Here is a 15,298-nt window from a genome sequence, read left to right on the forward strand (position 1 = left end):
GCCTCTGCGGAACCGGGAAGTCCAGGCCCCGCCTCCCTGACCACGCCCCCTGCGGAGTTCCGCCCCTCGCTCGGCTTTGCCCTTCTAGGTTCCCGAGCTTAAGCTTCTGGGCTCTGCGGAGGACGGGTAGTATGGTCCTAGGATGCGAGGGTCATTTCCTTCCGGGCGGGGGTCAAATCCTCGGGAATCCGAGACATCTCGTCCAGCCAGCTGCCCCAAACGGGGCGCAGGCCGTTGTCACCAGTCTAGGAGACTCCAGAGAACCGCCACGCCGTCCCTCTCGGGTGCGGAAAGCCAGCTTCCCCTGGCCCGTTGAGAAGGTTCCTGGCTATCCACCGGACCGAAGCATTTGAGGGCAGGAGCCGCGCCAAGCATGCGGGATAGACCAGTGGAGAGCACTTTGTTCTGACTGCCTGTCCTCCCCACCCAGACCGAGACTCGGCGCCGCACACTCCCCCCGGGGGGGTCGGGGGGGGGGCGGTGCAGTCACGTGCACCCCACACTTGCGCTCACAAGCGCGCAAGGCTCTCGCTCTCCGCCCCGCACACCTGCGCTCCGCCCCCTGGTCCCGGGCTGGCGACCGGCGAAGGCATTTGGGAACCTAGATCGGCTGCGGCGGCGCCCCCCACCCCCATCTCCTTCCCCTTTCCACAGCCAGAGTTGTCCGGAGCCAGCCGCCGCTCCCAACTAGCCCGCATCCCTCTTCATCCTTCCCTCCCCCTGCCTGCCGCGGCACCGGTATCTGCAGCCGGAGCCCGGAGCCGGTGAGGCGGCGAAGGGGGGAGGGGGAGGAAGCAAGGGATGAGCGCCGGGAGGGCGTCGGGGGCCCTGAGCCGGACTAGGACGTCCCTGGAGCCGGAACCGGAGCCGGAGCCGGAGCCAGAACCAAACCACCGGTACCGAGTGGGCCAGGTGGTGAGGATGGGAGGAACCGAAAGGGGTGGCGTTGTGCGGGCATACAGGCAGGGGAGGGGGTTGCAGAGGCCTGGCTCAGGCCGGCGCGGAGGAGGTGCGGACGCTGACTCAGGCGCGATTCTTGCGCCGGCCGCCTGAGAATTCCGTCCCATCTCGCTCTGCAGTGTCCTTGGGAGGGACGGAAGCGCAGGACAAGCTGGAAAGGGGAACGCTCTGGGCGTCGGGGAAGCAGGATCAGGGTCGTGGAAGAGGGCTTGCGCAGCCGCCGTCTGGCACCCTTGCCCCGGACCAGCACCCCTGGCACGGACAGCTCCTTGGTTGGGTAGGGGGGTGGGGCGGGACCTCAGAGGCTTGTCGGTTTCGGGTCCTGAGGACCGAATTCCTATCCCTCCCCCAGTCCCTAGCTGCAGCCCCTAACCCCAGGAGGCTCCCTGGCCCGCGCTCGCCCCCCAGGGCCTCATGTCGGAACCACAGCCAGACCTGGAGCCGCCCCAACATGGGCTATACATGCTCTTCCTGCTTGTGCTGGTCTTCTTCCTCATGGGCCTCGTAGGCTTCATGATCTGCCACGTGCTCAAGAAGAAGGGCTACCGCTGCCGCACGTCGAGGGGCTCGGAGCCTGACGATGCCCAGCTCCAGCCCCGTGAGTGAGGAGCCTAGAACCTGGCTCAGTCACCTTTCTCCCATACCCTTCACCCTACACCTATTTCTGCCTTCCTGGCCAAGAGGCGAAATCCTGACCAAGCCTTCAGGAGGCTTAATGACGCTTTCTTGAGTCAGCAAGTGGGATGACCCCACCCTGAAAGCAAGCCTAGGAAAGGCAGCATGGATGGGAAGGGCCCACTGTTGGTAGTCTTGGGCTCCCACTGACTTTCCCATTTTTTCTGCCCTGACCCCTAAATGTTAACATCCAGCATGATGGCAAATAGACAAAGGGATAGGTCTTGAGCAGTAAGCCACAGAAGCCACCAGGTAATGTCCACCCAAAGCTGACTCATTTCCTGCTTCCTTGCCAACCTCTCATCCTTCAGCTGAGGACGATGACATGAATGAGGACACCGTAGAGAGGATTGTTCGCTGCATCATCCAAAATGAAGGTGGGTGTAGACTGGCCCTTTGCTCTCCCCAGCCCCGCTCAACTTTCTCTTGCCCTGACCTCCACCTCCACTGACTCCCTCTTTTCCTTCTCCCCTCAGCCAATGCTGAGGCCTTGAAGGAGATGCTGGGGGACAGTGAAGGAGAAGGGACAGTGCAGCTGTCCAGGTGAGCTGGAAACAAGGGCCAGCATGACTTAGCTTGCCTTGGAGAGTACCCTCTCCTCCAGCACAATCCTTTCCCAATGTTCTCGCATGTCTGGGGGGAGGGGGGAGGCAAAGCTGCCTATCCTATATGAAGAAAGAAGTTTTATAGAAATCTGAGTTCTTCAAACCATACTTCCCATCTGGGTATCATCAAGCCTGACATTTATCCCTGTGCCATTCTTTTGAGTTAAACATTGCCCTCTTTTTAGCAAACAACCCTGGGAAAAAGAACACATGACAACTAAAATCTTAATATTGTGTTTATTAGATAAATACAAGAATGCTGGGGCCTGGGGAAAGTGGGGCATCTGGGGGTTTAAGAAGCTGAAAGAACAGGAGCAAATGGAAAAGGAAAGGAAATGGTAATGTCACTCCTGCTCCCTTCTTCCCTATTGTCCAGTGTGGATGTTACCTCCAGCCTGCAAGATGGAGCCCCTTCCCATCATCACACAGTGCATCTGGGCTCTGCAGCCCCTTGCATCCACTGCAGCCGCAACAAGAGGCCCCCACTTGTCCGCCAGGGACGCTCCAAGGAAGGAAAGAGCCGCCCCCGGCCTGGAGAGACCACCGTGTTCTCTGTGGGCAGGTGGGGATAGAAAGCCCCAGAAAGAGGGAGTTTGAGGTGGGAGCCCCGTGATCAGGCGCCTGACTCCAAAGGTGGGCCCCAGCTCTGTTCTCCTAGACTGTGAGCTACAGCAGAAGTCAGGCTGTACAATGTGCCCCATAATCTGGGGAGGTCTCCCCCCTCCCCCTAGGCCAGAGGGAAGTGGCCATGAAACCCAGGATGTCCCTGGTTGAGGGGAAGCCGAGCAGTCTCTGAGTTGTGGTAGTAAGCCCCAGTGTTCCCTCCCTTCCCAGGTTCCGGGTGACACACATTGAGAAACGCTATGGACTACATGAGCATCGTGATGGCTCTCCCACGGACAGGAGCTGGGGGTCTGGTGGAGGGCAGGACACAGGGGGTAGTCAGGGGTCTGCGGGAGGGCAGCCCAGGGCAGGGATACCTGCCACTGAGAGTGTGCCCCCTGAGAGGCCACAGCCCCTGGGCCTCGCCAGTCCCCCAATACAGAACGGAGGTCTCAGGGATGGCAGCCTAGTCCCTTGTGCACTTGAGGGGAACCCTAGAGCCTCTGCAGAGCCCATGCTAGGGGCTGGAAGGAAGGGCCCAAGCCCAGGACTGGCCAGTCGAGAGGCAATTGGACAGCCAAGCAAACTGGACACCTCAGATCACCAGGTATGAAGGCATGGGCAGGGCTACGGTGGGCTCAGCTCTTATTGCCTCCTACCCTGGGCGCAGGGGAGATGGCACTTTTATGACCCACATCCTGTTCTCCCATTGTTGACCACTTCTCTCTCACAGGTGTCCCCACCACGGGGAGCAGGGGGTGTGTGAGGTGAGTCTGCTTGGGCCCCAAATCAGATAATCTCATTCTCCCACCCCCTACACTCCCACCCCCTACGTACACCACCTAAGCCCATTAGCTCGCTGTACTCCCAGGGATGGCCTTTGCTACAAAGTCTGGTTTAGTGGTGGGGAGTGGGCATGTGCTCCAGGAGACAGGGAAGGTCCTGCAGCCCCGGGGAAAAGCTGAGACACATCCTGAATAGGAAGCAACACTGTTACCCTTCCTCTCCTCCAAGGCTCCTTCTTCATTGTGCTGATGGGACTACGAGCTGGCAGGGCCAGGGGGTGGGTGGGCATAAAGGAGCTCCTTTCCACTGGACAGCACTGCTCCCCAGCTGAGGAACCAGCTCTACGTCCATCTGGAGTTGCATGGTTTCAGGCTGGGGGACCTCAGGAGAAGTCTCCCCACCCCCATCCCTCAGTCTCTTTCACTTCCCCTGCCTGCCAACAGGCCGCCTGACCCCTTCCCCATCACCTCGCTCCATTTGCTAGAGCGTGGCAGCTGGGAGCAGGCCCCTGCCCTCGGTGGGCCCTTAAAGCAATAGCACCTTAGGCCCCCTGCCCTCTTGGCACAAGAGGCCCAGGCCCTGGCTTGGGCTTAGTGCCCTTTATTCACTGTCAATAAATCCACTCAGACCATTACAGCTGTTTTGCATACTGGCTCCAGCTCCTTTTGACAGGCCTGCTCCTGTCCCAGCCCCCAACCCCAGTGGCCATGGGTCACAGACCCGGTGGGGTGGGTCACAGAGCCAGGGTGGAGACACAGATGGGCTGGAGCCACTCAAGACTTTGGAGGATGGGTTCCAGCCCCAGATATTTCAGAATATTTCACCACCCTACAGATGGGGTGGTGGCAGAAGAAAGAGGGGTAGTTCCAGCCCTAGAGATAGCAGAAGTATGATGGGGGAAAAGGAGTGAGTTCCAGCCCCAGAAATGGGGAGACGGAAAGTTTCTACCCCCGGAGGTGAGAGTGGAAATGGGGGAGACTGCAGCTTTTGGCTGTGTCACTCCAGATCATTGAGGGGTTGGTCTCTGACATCATAGGAATAGGGACAGCAGCATCACTGGGGGGACAGCAATCCCCCTGGCTTCAGGTGAGAGAATCTGGGTGGCCAGGATCCGGGGCTTTAGCTGGTGGGGGAGGCGGTGGACGCATCTGTAGAGAACACAGAATCAGTACTCCAGAACCCTCCCTTGGGGATATCCCTATCCATTCCCTCAGCCTCGCAGACAAAACAGGACAAGTTGGAATGACACAATCTCCTCCAAGGGAGGGAACCTTACCGGCCTGAGTCGAGGTACCATCATGTCCAGGGGTCCAGGGCAGTCCAGGTCTTGGTCTGCAAACAAGAACCACAAGTCAGTCTTCAGGCTTTGTTTCGTTCATTGCTGCATCTCCTACACTTAGGACAGTGGAACTCTGTAAATATTTGATGAATTAATGAAGAGTCCCTAATCTTAGAGCCATAAAATCCATCAATCCATCCATCCTCCACTCTTACTTGGCACCTTGCTGAGAGGGGGAGATGGACTCACAGCACCCCCACTCCCAATGGCTGTCAGCAACCCAAGAGTGAAAAAACAATAAACACAATGAATGACTGACTGCTAAATCATTCCAAGTGAACTACAGATGCCGGAGCAGGGGGTGCAGAAAATGCTCACAGGGACCTCTGGAATCAGCGAGGGAGACTTGGTGAAGAAAGTGGAAGTACCAGAAAGTTTTAGAAAAGGTGGGCATTCCAAGAAGGAAAATGATGACACAAACCACGGCGTGGGCAGGATTCAAGAACATGAAAGGCAGAGGATGTGTAGTGGGAAAAGCTGGCTAATTTGTAAAATAATCTTCAGGAGAAAACAGCTGCTGTGGGCATGCGTACTATGGGCCAGGCACAAAGCTAGGCCCATCTTTCTAACTCTCACAACAACTCAGTGAGGTAGGGACCTTTCTCCTCACTCTGTAAAGGCCCAGGCAGGTTAAACATCCACCCCAAACCACACACTGGGAAGTCACAGGCAAAGTCTCAACAACACACTTGCCTCCCCTCCAAAGCCCAAGCTCTTCTCACCATCATGCTTCTGTGAGCCTGATGGAGGAGGTTCCTGAGGGCAGGCAGAGGAGCCAAGGGCAACCTTTCTCCTCCTTCCCATCTCTTCCCCTCCCAGGGCCCCCAGGGCCCTCTACTCACCCACAGGCAGCACAGGTGCAGGGGCTCCATCCAAGGCAGAGGTGGGCACAGGAGGTGAGAAGCTAGGAGGAGAAGGGGATGGCAGCATCTGGGAATGAGGGGCACACAGAGTTATTCCTGGCACGTGGGAATTGACTCATTCCTCACCAGCATCCCATGAGGTAGGGATTTTTATGATTTCTCATAGAGGTGAGGCTCAGGTTAAGCCATCTATCGAAAAGCATGGAGCCTTTTAGTGGTAGAGCCCCGACTAGAACCCAGCTCTCCTGACTCCCTCTCCTAGGCTCTTCCTGCTGTAACGGTAGGTACCACATATTAAAGGACCTCCTGTGGGTCACTGGGCTAAGGGCTTTACCTCCATATCTCTAGTCACGACAGTTGGGCTGCTGAAGTTGGTATTATGACCCCTGTTCTACATGTAAAGAAATTTGTGCAAGGTTATATCACTGCCCGAGGCAATGCAATACGATCTGAACTCAGATCTATCTAGCACTAAAATAGGACCACCACACTCTTATGAAGACTGCCTGAGTTTCCCTCTTCTCTGCCCAGCCAAAGGAGATTGGGAGGTCCAAGCCAATATAGGAAGTAAATCGGGAGAAGGAAAGGGGCATTAAGATGAATATGGGGCCTCATTGGAGTGGAAGGCTCAACCTAGAGGTGCCTGGGGACCCAGGGAGAAGGAAGCCTCACCTGTTCCGGGTCTGAGAGTTCAGGCGGTGCTGGGGGGCCAAGCAGCTCCTCCACTAGCAGGGAGGGGAAAACCCCCACATGGCCCCCGAATTCTCCCCTCCAGAAGCCATCATCCACTCCATCCTGGGCCCGGGGCAGCAGGCGGATAAGCGCCCCCTCGGGGAAGCTCAGCTCCTCTGCACTCTGTCCTGTGTAGCTGTATAGAGCACGGGCCAGGAAGGCTGCAGAAGCCCAGGAGAGGTGGTGAGGGGAGTTGATGGGCAGCAGTGCCCCGGGGCCACGACACCTCAGGGCCACAACTACTCAAGGTCCCCTGACCCAGAATTTCCCATTCTCACCTGTGGGCTCTGCCCCTGAGGGATTGTCGCTGTCGTGGCCACTCTCAGGGAAGGAGAGGTCCGGGAAGTTGAGATACCGCTCAGGGACAAAGCCTGCCTCGCCGTGCTGGTTTCGAGCCTGTTCACCCAGCAACGTGAACAGATAGCAGACTTGCCTCAGCAGCCCGTGGCCCTAGCCCTCCTCCTCGGGCTTCTAGCTTTGTCTGGCTGGGTCCTTGCAAGCCACAGAGAAGTCCTTCCCATTGCTGTGCCCCCTGCCCACCACCAAGGTCAGAATCTAAGGTCCATACCCACCTTGACCCATTCATCAGCATCTCCCTCTTCTATGACCTCCAGCCACTCGCCCTCTGTGATGGTCAGCTCATCCTCATGCCCTGCCTGGGCCCCACAAGGAAGGATTCAGGACATGGCTGTCGCCCATCCCCACCTAGGAGATCCCCACCCCCATGCCCACCTGATACCTGATAGCTGAACACCACATGTGCGGGGCAGGGGAGGGGCCTAGTGGTCAAGGCTGCTGGGGCAGGCTCCTCAAAGAGCTCCCCTGTCTCCTCACATTCCTCAAAGTCAGAGAGCTCAGCATCCTCAGCCTGGAGGGGATAGAGAACAGACATCATTGGGGGGGCCCACTCTCAAGTACCCATTTTATCTCCCACGCCTCCATTCTACTCTTAAAGAACACCGATAGATCACTCCCCAAGGTGGTACCACCCATCTGTCCACCATGTATCACAAACAAAATCACCACAGAGCAGGGTAACGCCAACAACAATCGCAGAATTACAATACTGAGTGCTTACTCTGTGCCAGGTATGACGCTAAACATCTTATGTATAGCACCTCATTTAATCTTCACAATAACCCAGTGATATTTTACATAAGTGTATCACCTGTTTTACCTATTTTTTTTTTATGTTTTAAAAAGACTTTATTTAATTGAGAGCAAGAGCACGCCCATCCATGTGTGCACACACTGGAGAAGGAGAGAAACAAGCAGACTCTGTGCTGAGCATGGAGCCTGATATGGGGCTCGATTGCACGACCCTGAGATCATGACCTGAGTCAAAACCAAGAGTCAGATGCTGACTGACTGAGCCACCCAGGCGCCCCCACCTCATTTTACTTAGGAGAAAACCGAGGCTCAGAAAGGTCAAGCCACTTTGCAAGATCACACAGCTAGTAGTAAGTGGAGTGGCCGGCACTTGAACCACGTAGAATCCATACTTTGAGCTTTAATTCATAATTGTCATCCTATATTCATGATAAAAGTTCACTGAGAACTGTGTTACAAACTATGCAAGAAAATTATACATATTTCATTCCAGCCTCACAACAACCTCTTCGACTTCGGTACTGTTAGGATCCCCATTTTATAGAGTCTGCCCTACTCTGGGGAGATCTACCCTTTACCGTCCTGGGTGTACAGGGGTAGGGAGCAAAGGGCACTCACCGTGGGAGAGAGGTCCCTCTGGGACAGCCGGGCCTCACTGAGCCGTCGCTCCTGCTCCACCTCATCCTGGGCCTGGGTCATGGCTGGCTTCAGCCAGCGCTGCACATCGAGGCCAGCCCCTCGTAGCAGGGCCAGCCGGGCAGCCCCCTTCACCTGGCTCACCTGTCATGGGGAAGAGAGATCAATCAAGGCTATGGACGGGCCTGCCTCTGGGCGGTGAATGGAACCACCCCAAACATGTCCACCTTCTACCTCCTGCCTCCCTGCTCCCCACCAGGCAGATAGAGAGGAGGAGGGTGTTGCATGAGGAGCTGGGATCTCAGGGGTCCCAGGCACAGGGCTACGCCTCACCTGTGCCCGCCGGATGCTCTCCCTCACTTCCTGCAGCCGCTGATCTATACCTGGAGCCTCCCGCTCTGGAGCCTGCTGTCGCCTCTGCTCCAGCCGCTGCAGCACCTGGTTGCAAAGGCGGAGCACAGAGGTGGGTAGAAATACTCTGTGGGACAACGGACTATGGACCTGGCACTTTGCTGTTGGCTTCACGTGCATTAAGTCACTTAATCTTCCTCATGCAGCGGGTACTATTATTGGCCCCACTTTAATGATAAGGAAACTGAAGTCCAGAGAGGTTAAGTCACTCCCTTACTTGGGGTTACATAACGAGGAAAGAACAGAGCAGGATCTGAACCCAGGTGGGTCTAGCTCCCAAAGCTGTGCTCTTAAATACTGTACCACACTATTGGCCTAAAATACCTTTCCTTCCCCTCCTGCCTGCAGCCCTATGACATCCCCCACTGACTGCAGGGTCCTCATCTCTCAGCTCTTCCCGCCCACCCACAACACCTGCACCCCCCACCTCACCCGATGCCCATGGTTCTGGATCTTGTAGTCTCGGGCAGCTCGGCTCGTCCAGCGCTGAACCTCTTTCTCCAGGCTATGGTCCCCTGCCATGCCTCCTGCATCCTCCTCCAGCTCCAGGGCACACACCTCAATGAACAATGTACACAGATGCTCAGAGGAGGACCTGCTGTTGCCCCCGCTCTACAGTCTCTTCCTTTTTCCTTCTCTCCATCCTAACCTCCAGGGACAGGGACAAAGAGGTGAGGACACAGGTGTGCATTCCTGTGGACACACAGAGAGTCCCCAAAATGGGATCTGGGTTGAGGGACAGAGGGAGAAGGAAGAGGATAGTGTAGTGAAGGGCCAGAAAGGTGGAATAAAATTTGTTTGTGTGCTGGTGGGAGGGAGATGAACTAGAGTTCTGAAACCCCTTCTCCACAGTTGAACAGTCATCAACCAGGACAAGGATGATGAGGGAGAAGGCCTAAACCACAGTCCCCTTTACATGTAGTTTGGTTCCAATGAACAGAAAAGTCTCACCTGATCAGTCCCTGCAGGCTGAAACTCCTGAGGCGGTGTAGGGGAAAATACTCCAGGCTCCTGAAGAAAGAGCTTCAGATCCTGCTCCCAGCTTACCTGGGGGTTGGAAAAGGTCGAAGTAGTCACTCACTGGTTACCACTCCAAGCCTGTCCCCAGCCCCTCTTGGAAGAAGAAGGATGGGTGAGAATAAAAGGGGCAGACATGCAGTGGGTGGTCTGTACTGAAAGAGCAGGGTGAAGAGGATCTCTGGGGAGCTTTTATAGGGCACAGCCCTCACCTGGGAGGTTGCCTGCCCTCCACGGCGGGCATGCTCCAGGGCCATCTCTGCAGCTTCCAGCTCAGTGCGGCTTAGGAAGGTCAGGGGGTCCCTCAAGTGTTCCAACAGCTCGCTGACCAGGGCCTGGAAAGAACCCCAAGATAATGACACCACCCTTCCCCCAGCATCTACTGCAAAGTAGGCTCTCTGCCCAGGTTTAGATGGGTGATGGGCATGAGGAATTGGATTGAGGGAAGGAATAAGACAGTTAACTGCTTCTAATAATAGGCCCTCATGTATGCATAGACCTTAACAGTTTAAAAAGCATTTTCACATCCATTCTTTCCCCGGAGCCCCATTAGTCCTATAAAGTAGGCAGAGCAGAAGTTGTCCCTAATGAGGCAACTAGGCGTTCAGAGGGGCTAAGTGTCCTGTACAATGTCATGCAGCCAGCTAGAAGCAGAGCCCAAACCAGAACCAAAGGATGTAACTTCTACCCACTCAAAGCAGGCTGGGTCCCTAGCCCCACCCAGCCTGACAGTGGTAGGAAGCAAGGAGAGGCTCTCCCACAAGGCAGAGGCAGGAGAGGCAGGGGTATCTGGGCTGGGACTGGCCTTGAGCAGGGCTGGCAATTCCTCCTGGTAGTAGTGGTCAAGGTGGGCATTGGTGGCCACCAAGTTGAGCAGGTACTCATTGCGGGCTGCTCTCAGCTGCTGCGAGTACTGGGCTGACTGGGCAGACAGCTAGGAGGAGAAAACAGGTGTCAGCAGGGAGCCCTGGACCCATGGGGTCCTTCTAAGGCCAATCCAGATCCAGAATGGATTCTCACATTATTGAGTGCTTACTATGCACCTGGCACTAGACAAAAAATTTTGCATACTCGACAACTCCTGCTCAAAATGCTCGAGTGGCATCTATGTCCATTTAAAACAAACTCCCCACTGCTCCTTACTGTGGCTTGCCAGGTGCAAAAAGAGCTGGCCCCTGCAACCTCTCTGACCTCTTTTCACAGTGCCTGTCCCCTTGCTCAGAGTGCTCCAGCCACACTGGCCTTCTTTCAGTTCCTCGAGCCCACAAAGCTATTCCCACCTGGGAACCTCTGCACTCACCATGTCCTCTCCCTGGAATGTTCTTCCCCTAGATCTCTGCATGGCTGAACACATTCAGGCCATGTGTTCAGACAGCCTTTCTCTCTAAATTACATCCTGTTACCCTTTACCATAGCACCTTGTTTTGTTTTCACTTAATCTGCTTGTTTCTTTACTTACTATCTGTCTGCCTCCCACCAGCCTCTGAAGGTAGGAACTCCACAGACTCCTCAATAAATGCATAGCAAAGGAATAAAAAATAAATGTACTATTTCCACATTCCAGATGAAGAACACAAGACTCCAAGAGATCAAGTTAACCAAGGGCAAACACTGAGGATGTAGCGGAGCCTGGATTCGTCCCAGTCTCTCAGATTTATGCCCCTGGGTTCCAAACCACTAGACTACTCTGCCCACCTCTTTCCCGCCTCCACTCATGTCCACATCCCCCCAAACCTTGGTGCTGAGTTTCTGGAGACTAGTCCGAGTGTGGAAGAGCCCATGGTCACTTCGGTTCAATCTGTGCAGGAAAGGGAGAAGAGTCAAGGTCAGGCCCAGCTGTGGTGCCTTGGCTCCCTTCCCCCAGCCAGGTTTCCCAACTCCCCATGAACCCACCTAGACTGGACATCAGCCGCCTTCTCCTGTGCCAAGGCCCACACACGTTCTCGCTGGCCGTATAGCTTCCGACTTCGGCTCAGCTCACGGATAGACTGCAGCACCTCAGCTTGCGCCCTCTGGAGGTTCTCTGCTCCCTAGGGGCATGGACACACACAGTCCTGACCCAGACCACTTCCAACCCCACGCCAGCCCTTCCTTCAGCCCATCCACTGCGCCATACCTTCCTGAGCACCTGCTCCTTGGCACTCCGCCCTGTTCCCCCTGCCAGGTCACGGTATCGGTCAGACGCCTGAAGCCGGGCTTGGCCCCCAGCCACGGTGGCATCCAGCAGGCAGCGCCAGGCACCAAACACCATCCTGCCTCTCCCCAGAGAAGGTCTGTGTTGAGGAGGAGAGCACTCCAAAGCTTCATGAGAGCCCCCCCCACCACCACCAAACCGAACACCATAGGAGACAGAGTGCTTTCCCATCCCCCTTGTCTGGGAGCCTATAATCGATCAGTGCATTAGCTCAGCCACAAGGATCACTCATGCCCTCCGCCTGCACCCACAGTGTCCTTGCTGGGTCAGCTCCTCTCTGGCTGCTGTGTCAGCTCTACCTGAAGCTCACATGCCCTCCCCCCTCACTAGCCCTTCACTCCCATAGGTTCCTGAGTTTGAGCTCCTCATCCCTTCTAGGGCCCCTGAACTCCCCCCTCGATGGGACCCACCTGCTGTCCATCTCCCCACTCCGGTGACCTTCCCTCTTCAGGAATGGCCCAGCCAGTTTCTGGAGTGCCTGGTGGGAAAGCCATCACAGACTCAGTTACCTTTCAAAGACTCTCACCAACTGGGAGAATATGAAATCAGAGTATAATAATGCCATTCACCAGATGCATATTATGTGCTAAGTGATTTACATGCATTAACCTATTCCATCCTTACAACAACCCTGCACGAAGATATATTATTCCATTCTACAGAGAAAGAAATTGAGGCCAAGAAAGGCTAAGCACCTTGTCCAAGGTCACACAGGCAACAAGTAGCACGAGAGATCTGACACCAGTCTGCCTAATTTTAGGCCATTGCTCTGGACCAGAAGAGGAGTATGTGCAGAGAGACAATGCTATGTGTAAAGGAGGCTACAACAAAAGGGAAAATCCAGAAAAAGGAGTCCCATACCTGTCCATATTCCCGTTCAATGGTTGCCCTCTGCTTGCTGTAGGACCTATGAAGATTAGAGGGGAAGAGTGGTGTCACTGTCTAGTCCTGTTCTCCCACCCTCAATCCTCTCCTCAGCCTGGGCAGGAAGAAGAGGGGAGCCAGGCCTAAAGTGTGAGTACACCAGGATGGAATGAGACTGAAGAGAGAGTCCTTGAGATCACCTCAGGCAGCCGCAACCCAGAACAACCTCACCTCATTGTTCCGAGCCTCGGCAGGATCCTCCCCACCCCTGGAGAACCGTCTCCGGGCTTGGAGGTGAGGACGGATGGGGGCCTGGATACGTTCCAGCCTTCCAACAGGTATGGAAGAGGGAGGGGAGATTCTGCCCCAAGCTTGATTGTGGGGCGGACGGAGTGGTGTGGAGTCAGTGGGTTTGAGAGAGGGTCCCTGTGTGTTTCTGTGTGTTGGGTTAGGAGGAAGAGTAAGTCCTATCCGGTATCTGGAGAGACAGGCCGACAGTGAGGGCCGGGAATGGGCAGGTTGGAGAACTCTTCACCCCCTGCTTTCCCCTCCCCCGTCCGGCTCCCACCGACATCTGTTCGAGAAGAGGCGGGGCGCGCAACAGCGAAGGTGGGGGTATGTGGCGGAGATCAGAAGCTACCTGATGTCCTCCAGCAGATCCGCCTCCCTCTGCTGCCGGGTCTGAAGGATGCTCAGCTGCTCCAGGAAGCGAAGCTTGACCTCCTGGGCCGGCTTCACCTGTGAAGGTTAGAAGAGGTTGAAGACCCCTGGCGCCGGGACCTGAAAAACACTCCGCGCAGGGAGCGGTGAGGGGGCGGGACCGGGGAGGGACTGGGGTGTTTCCTGGGTTACTTCAGGGTTAGGCCCTGAACCTTTACAACTCCTCGCCCCCCACTGCGGGTCCATTGCCCCCCTCAACTCCCACCATTCCCCCAGCCCACCAGGAGTCCCGATTCCCAGGACCAGCTCACTTTTCGGGGCGGCGGCTGCATCTCCACTCCGGCCAAGGGAAGCCACTCGACTCCGGAACTCGAGAACGCCCCGCCCACGCCAGAGCCCCGCCCCGGACCCGGCCCGGCTCCGCCTCCGTCCCGCCCACGCCTGGTCCGGCTACGCGCAGGGCTGCTAAGCGCGAAGGTGCCGCTGAGAAAGCAAAGAAACTCCTGTTAGTGCTGCGAATACCCCGGAAAGGGTCCCGACCGCCGAGTGGACGCGGCGTCCGCTGCGCGGTAGGGGAACCCCAAGTTTCTGAGTCAAGACGCCTGGATTCTATTTCTAGTGGAGCCACTGACTCAGCCCGTAATTACTACTAATCACTCATTTACATATGCAGATCTCTGGTCGTCCGGTCCTCCCTCCAGCGCGAAGCGTGACGCTTGGCGAGGAGGGACTCAATTTGTGACCAATTTGTCACTGGATGCCTGAGCAAAGATGCTTCTGACAAGGGAAACAGGGCTGGTCTCAGACCTTTCCCAAATTCCCCCAGAACTGGAAAAACCAGTGAGTGGTGCTGAGACGATTGCCCGGAGCCAGGAGGAAACCAGTCCCAGGGGAAGACAGGTATGTCATGGGCCAATGGAAACTAAATGATACTAGTGAGTGGACGTATGTGGGGAGATGGGTGTAGGGCCTTGCGTCCCAGGAAGCCCCTGTCACCATTAGGGTCTGCCTTTCAGGCTCTGCGCCCCAGCCCTATCACTGCTTTCTGAGAATCCCCACGCCCTTTCTTCATCCCCCTCACCTATCCTTGGCCCACACCCCTGACTTGGAAAAAAGCAGTCATCTGTGGCTCCAGACTCCAGATTCACATTTCCAACGGCCCATTGACACCCATTTGTAGATCTAACAGGTACCTCAAACTTTTAAAACCGCTTGTCTACCTGATCCTTCCCCAGACAATATACCAAATGGCACCTCTCTCCATCCAGTTAGGAAAGTCTGAAACCCAGAGTCACTGTGCCCTTTCTCCTACCCCACATTCCGTCCATCAGCAAGTCCTGTAGGTTTTATTTCTAAAAGATCTCATATTAATCACCTTCCTTCAATTTCCAAAACCACCAACCTAGTCCAAGCCCCAGTATCAGTCCCCTGTCTAATATCTGGTCTCTCACTCTTCCCCCCCATAACCCACTGCTCACAAAGCAGCCAGAGTGATTGATGTTTTTTTAAGACTTTTTTTTTTTTCATTTGAGAGGGAGAGAGGGAGCAAGTGAGAGCACAAGAGCAGGCAGAGGGAGAAGCAGGCTCTCGGCTGAGCAGGGAGCCCGATGCAGGACTCGATCCCAGGACGCTGAGATCATGACCCAAGCTGAAGGCAGAAGCTTAACGGGACTGAGCCACCCAGACACCCCCCCCCCTTTTTTAAAGATTTTTGTTTGTCTGTTTGTTTTTAAAAAGTAAATAAGATCTCATCACTCTCTCCCTTCAAACTTCTCGATTGCTTCAGAATAAAATCCAAACACCCTAGCATGGCCTATAAGGCTGTGCATTATTGGCCCCTGCC

General features: G+C 55.6%; 2 protein-coding genes across 6 annotated transcripts; one reads left to right on the top strand and one right to left on the bottom strand.

The window, feature by feature from the left end:
• Positions 1-67: 67 nt before the first annotated feature.
• RELL2 (RELT like 2) lies at positions 68-3,960 on the top strand. 3 transcript variants are annotated; one of them, XM_064596070.1, is made up of 7 exons: positions 68-1,558; positions 1,947-2,012; positions 2,112-2,178; positions 2,617-2,802; positions 3,075-3,450; positions 3,577-3,610; positions 3,858-3,960. In XM_064596070.1, the coding sequence occupies exons 1-6, from the start codon at positions 1,375-1,377 to the stop codon at positions 3,607-3,609; spliced, it is 912 nt and encodes a 303-aa protein (XP_064452140.1). In that variant the 5' UTR covers positions 68-1,374; the 3' UTR covers position 3,610; positions 3,858-3,960. The 3 variants fall into 3 exon arrangements, with proteins under 3 accessions (XP_064452140.1, XP_064452138.1, XP_064452139.1); XM_064596068.1 differs by lacking the exon at positions 3,858-3,960 and having other exon boundaries at positions 68-896; positions 1,080-1,558; positions 3,577-3,713; XM_064596069.1 differs by lacking the exon at positions 3,858-3,960 and having other exon boundaries at positions 68-896; positions 1,313-1,558; positions 3,577-3,713.
• On the bottom strand, positions 2,464-14,419 carry FCHSD1 (FCH and double SH3 domains 1). 3 transcript variants are annotated; one of them, XM_045894151.3, is made up of 20 exons: positions 13,767-14,060; positions 13,436-13,533; positions 12,793-12,838; positions 12,342-12,409; positions 11,854-12,010; positions 11,631-11,767; positions 11,472-11,535; positions 10,543-10,671; positions 9,950-10,072; positions 9,672-9,767; positions 9,153-9,278; positions 8,643-8,747; positions 8,292-8,453; positions 7,303-7,431; positions 7,136-7,219; positions 6,842-6,959; positions 6,504-6,724; positions 5,811-5,898; positions 4,906-4,961; positions 2,464-4,777 (listed from the first exon to the last, which is right to left on the bottom strand). In XM_045894151.3, exons 1-20 carry the CDS (start codon positions 13,785-13,787, stop codon positions 4,712-4,714), a joined length of 2,094 nt encoding a protein of 697 aa, XP_045750107.1. In that variant the 5' UTR covers positions 13,788-14,060; the 3' UTR covers positions 2,464-4,711. The 3 variants fall into 3 exon arrangements, with proteins under 3 accessions (XP_045750107.1, XP_045750117.1, XP_064452136.1); XM_045894161.3 differs by having other exon boundaries at positions 11,854-11,989; positions 13,767-14,052; XM_064596066.1 differs by lacking the exon at positions 8,643-8,747 and having other exon boundaries at positions 8,292-8,448; positions 9,148-9,278; positions 13,767-14,419.
• Between the last annotated feature and the right edge of the window lie 879 nt (positions 14,420-15,298).

The sequence above is a fragment of the Mirounga angustirostris genome, unplaced genomic scaffold (genome assembly GCF_029215605.1).
Source record: "Mirounga angustirostris isolate CCGP_5_RB_7025 unplaced genomic scaffold, mMirAng1.0.hap1 SCAF_7, whole genome shotgun sequence".
NCBI lineage: Eukaryota > Metazoa > Chordata > Mammalia > Carnivora > Phocidae > Mirounga > Mirounga angustirostris.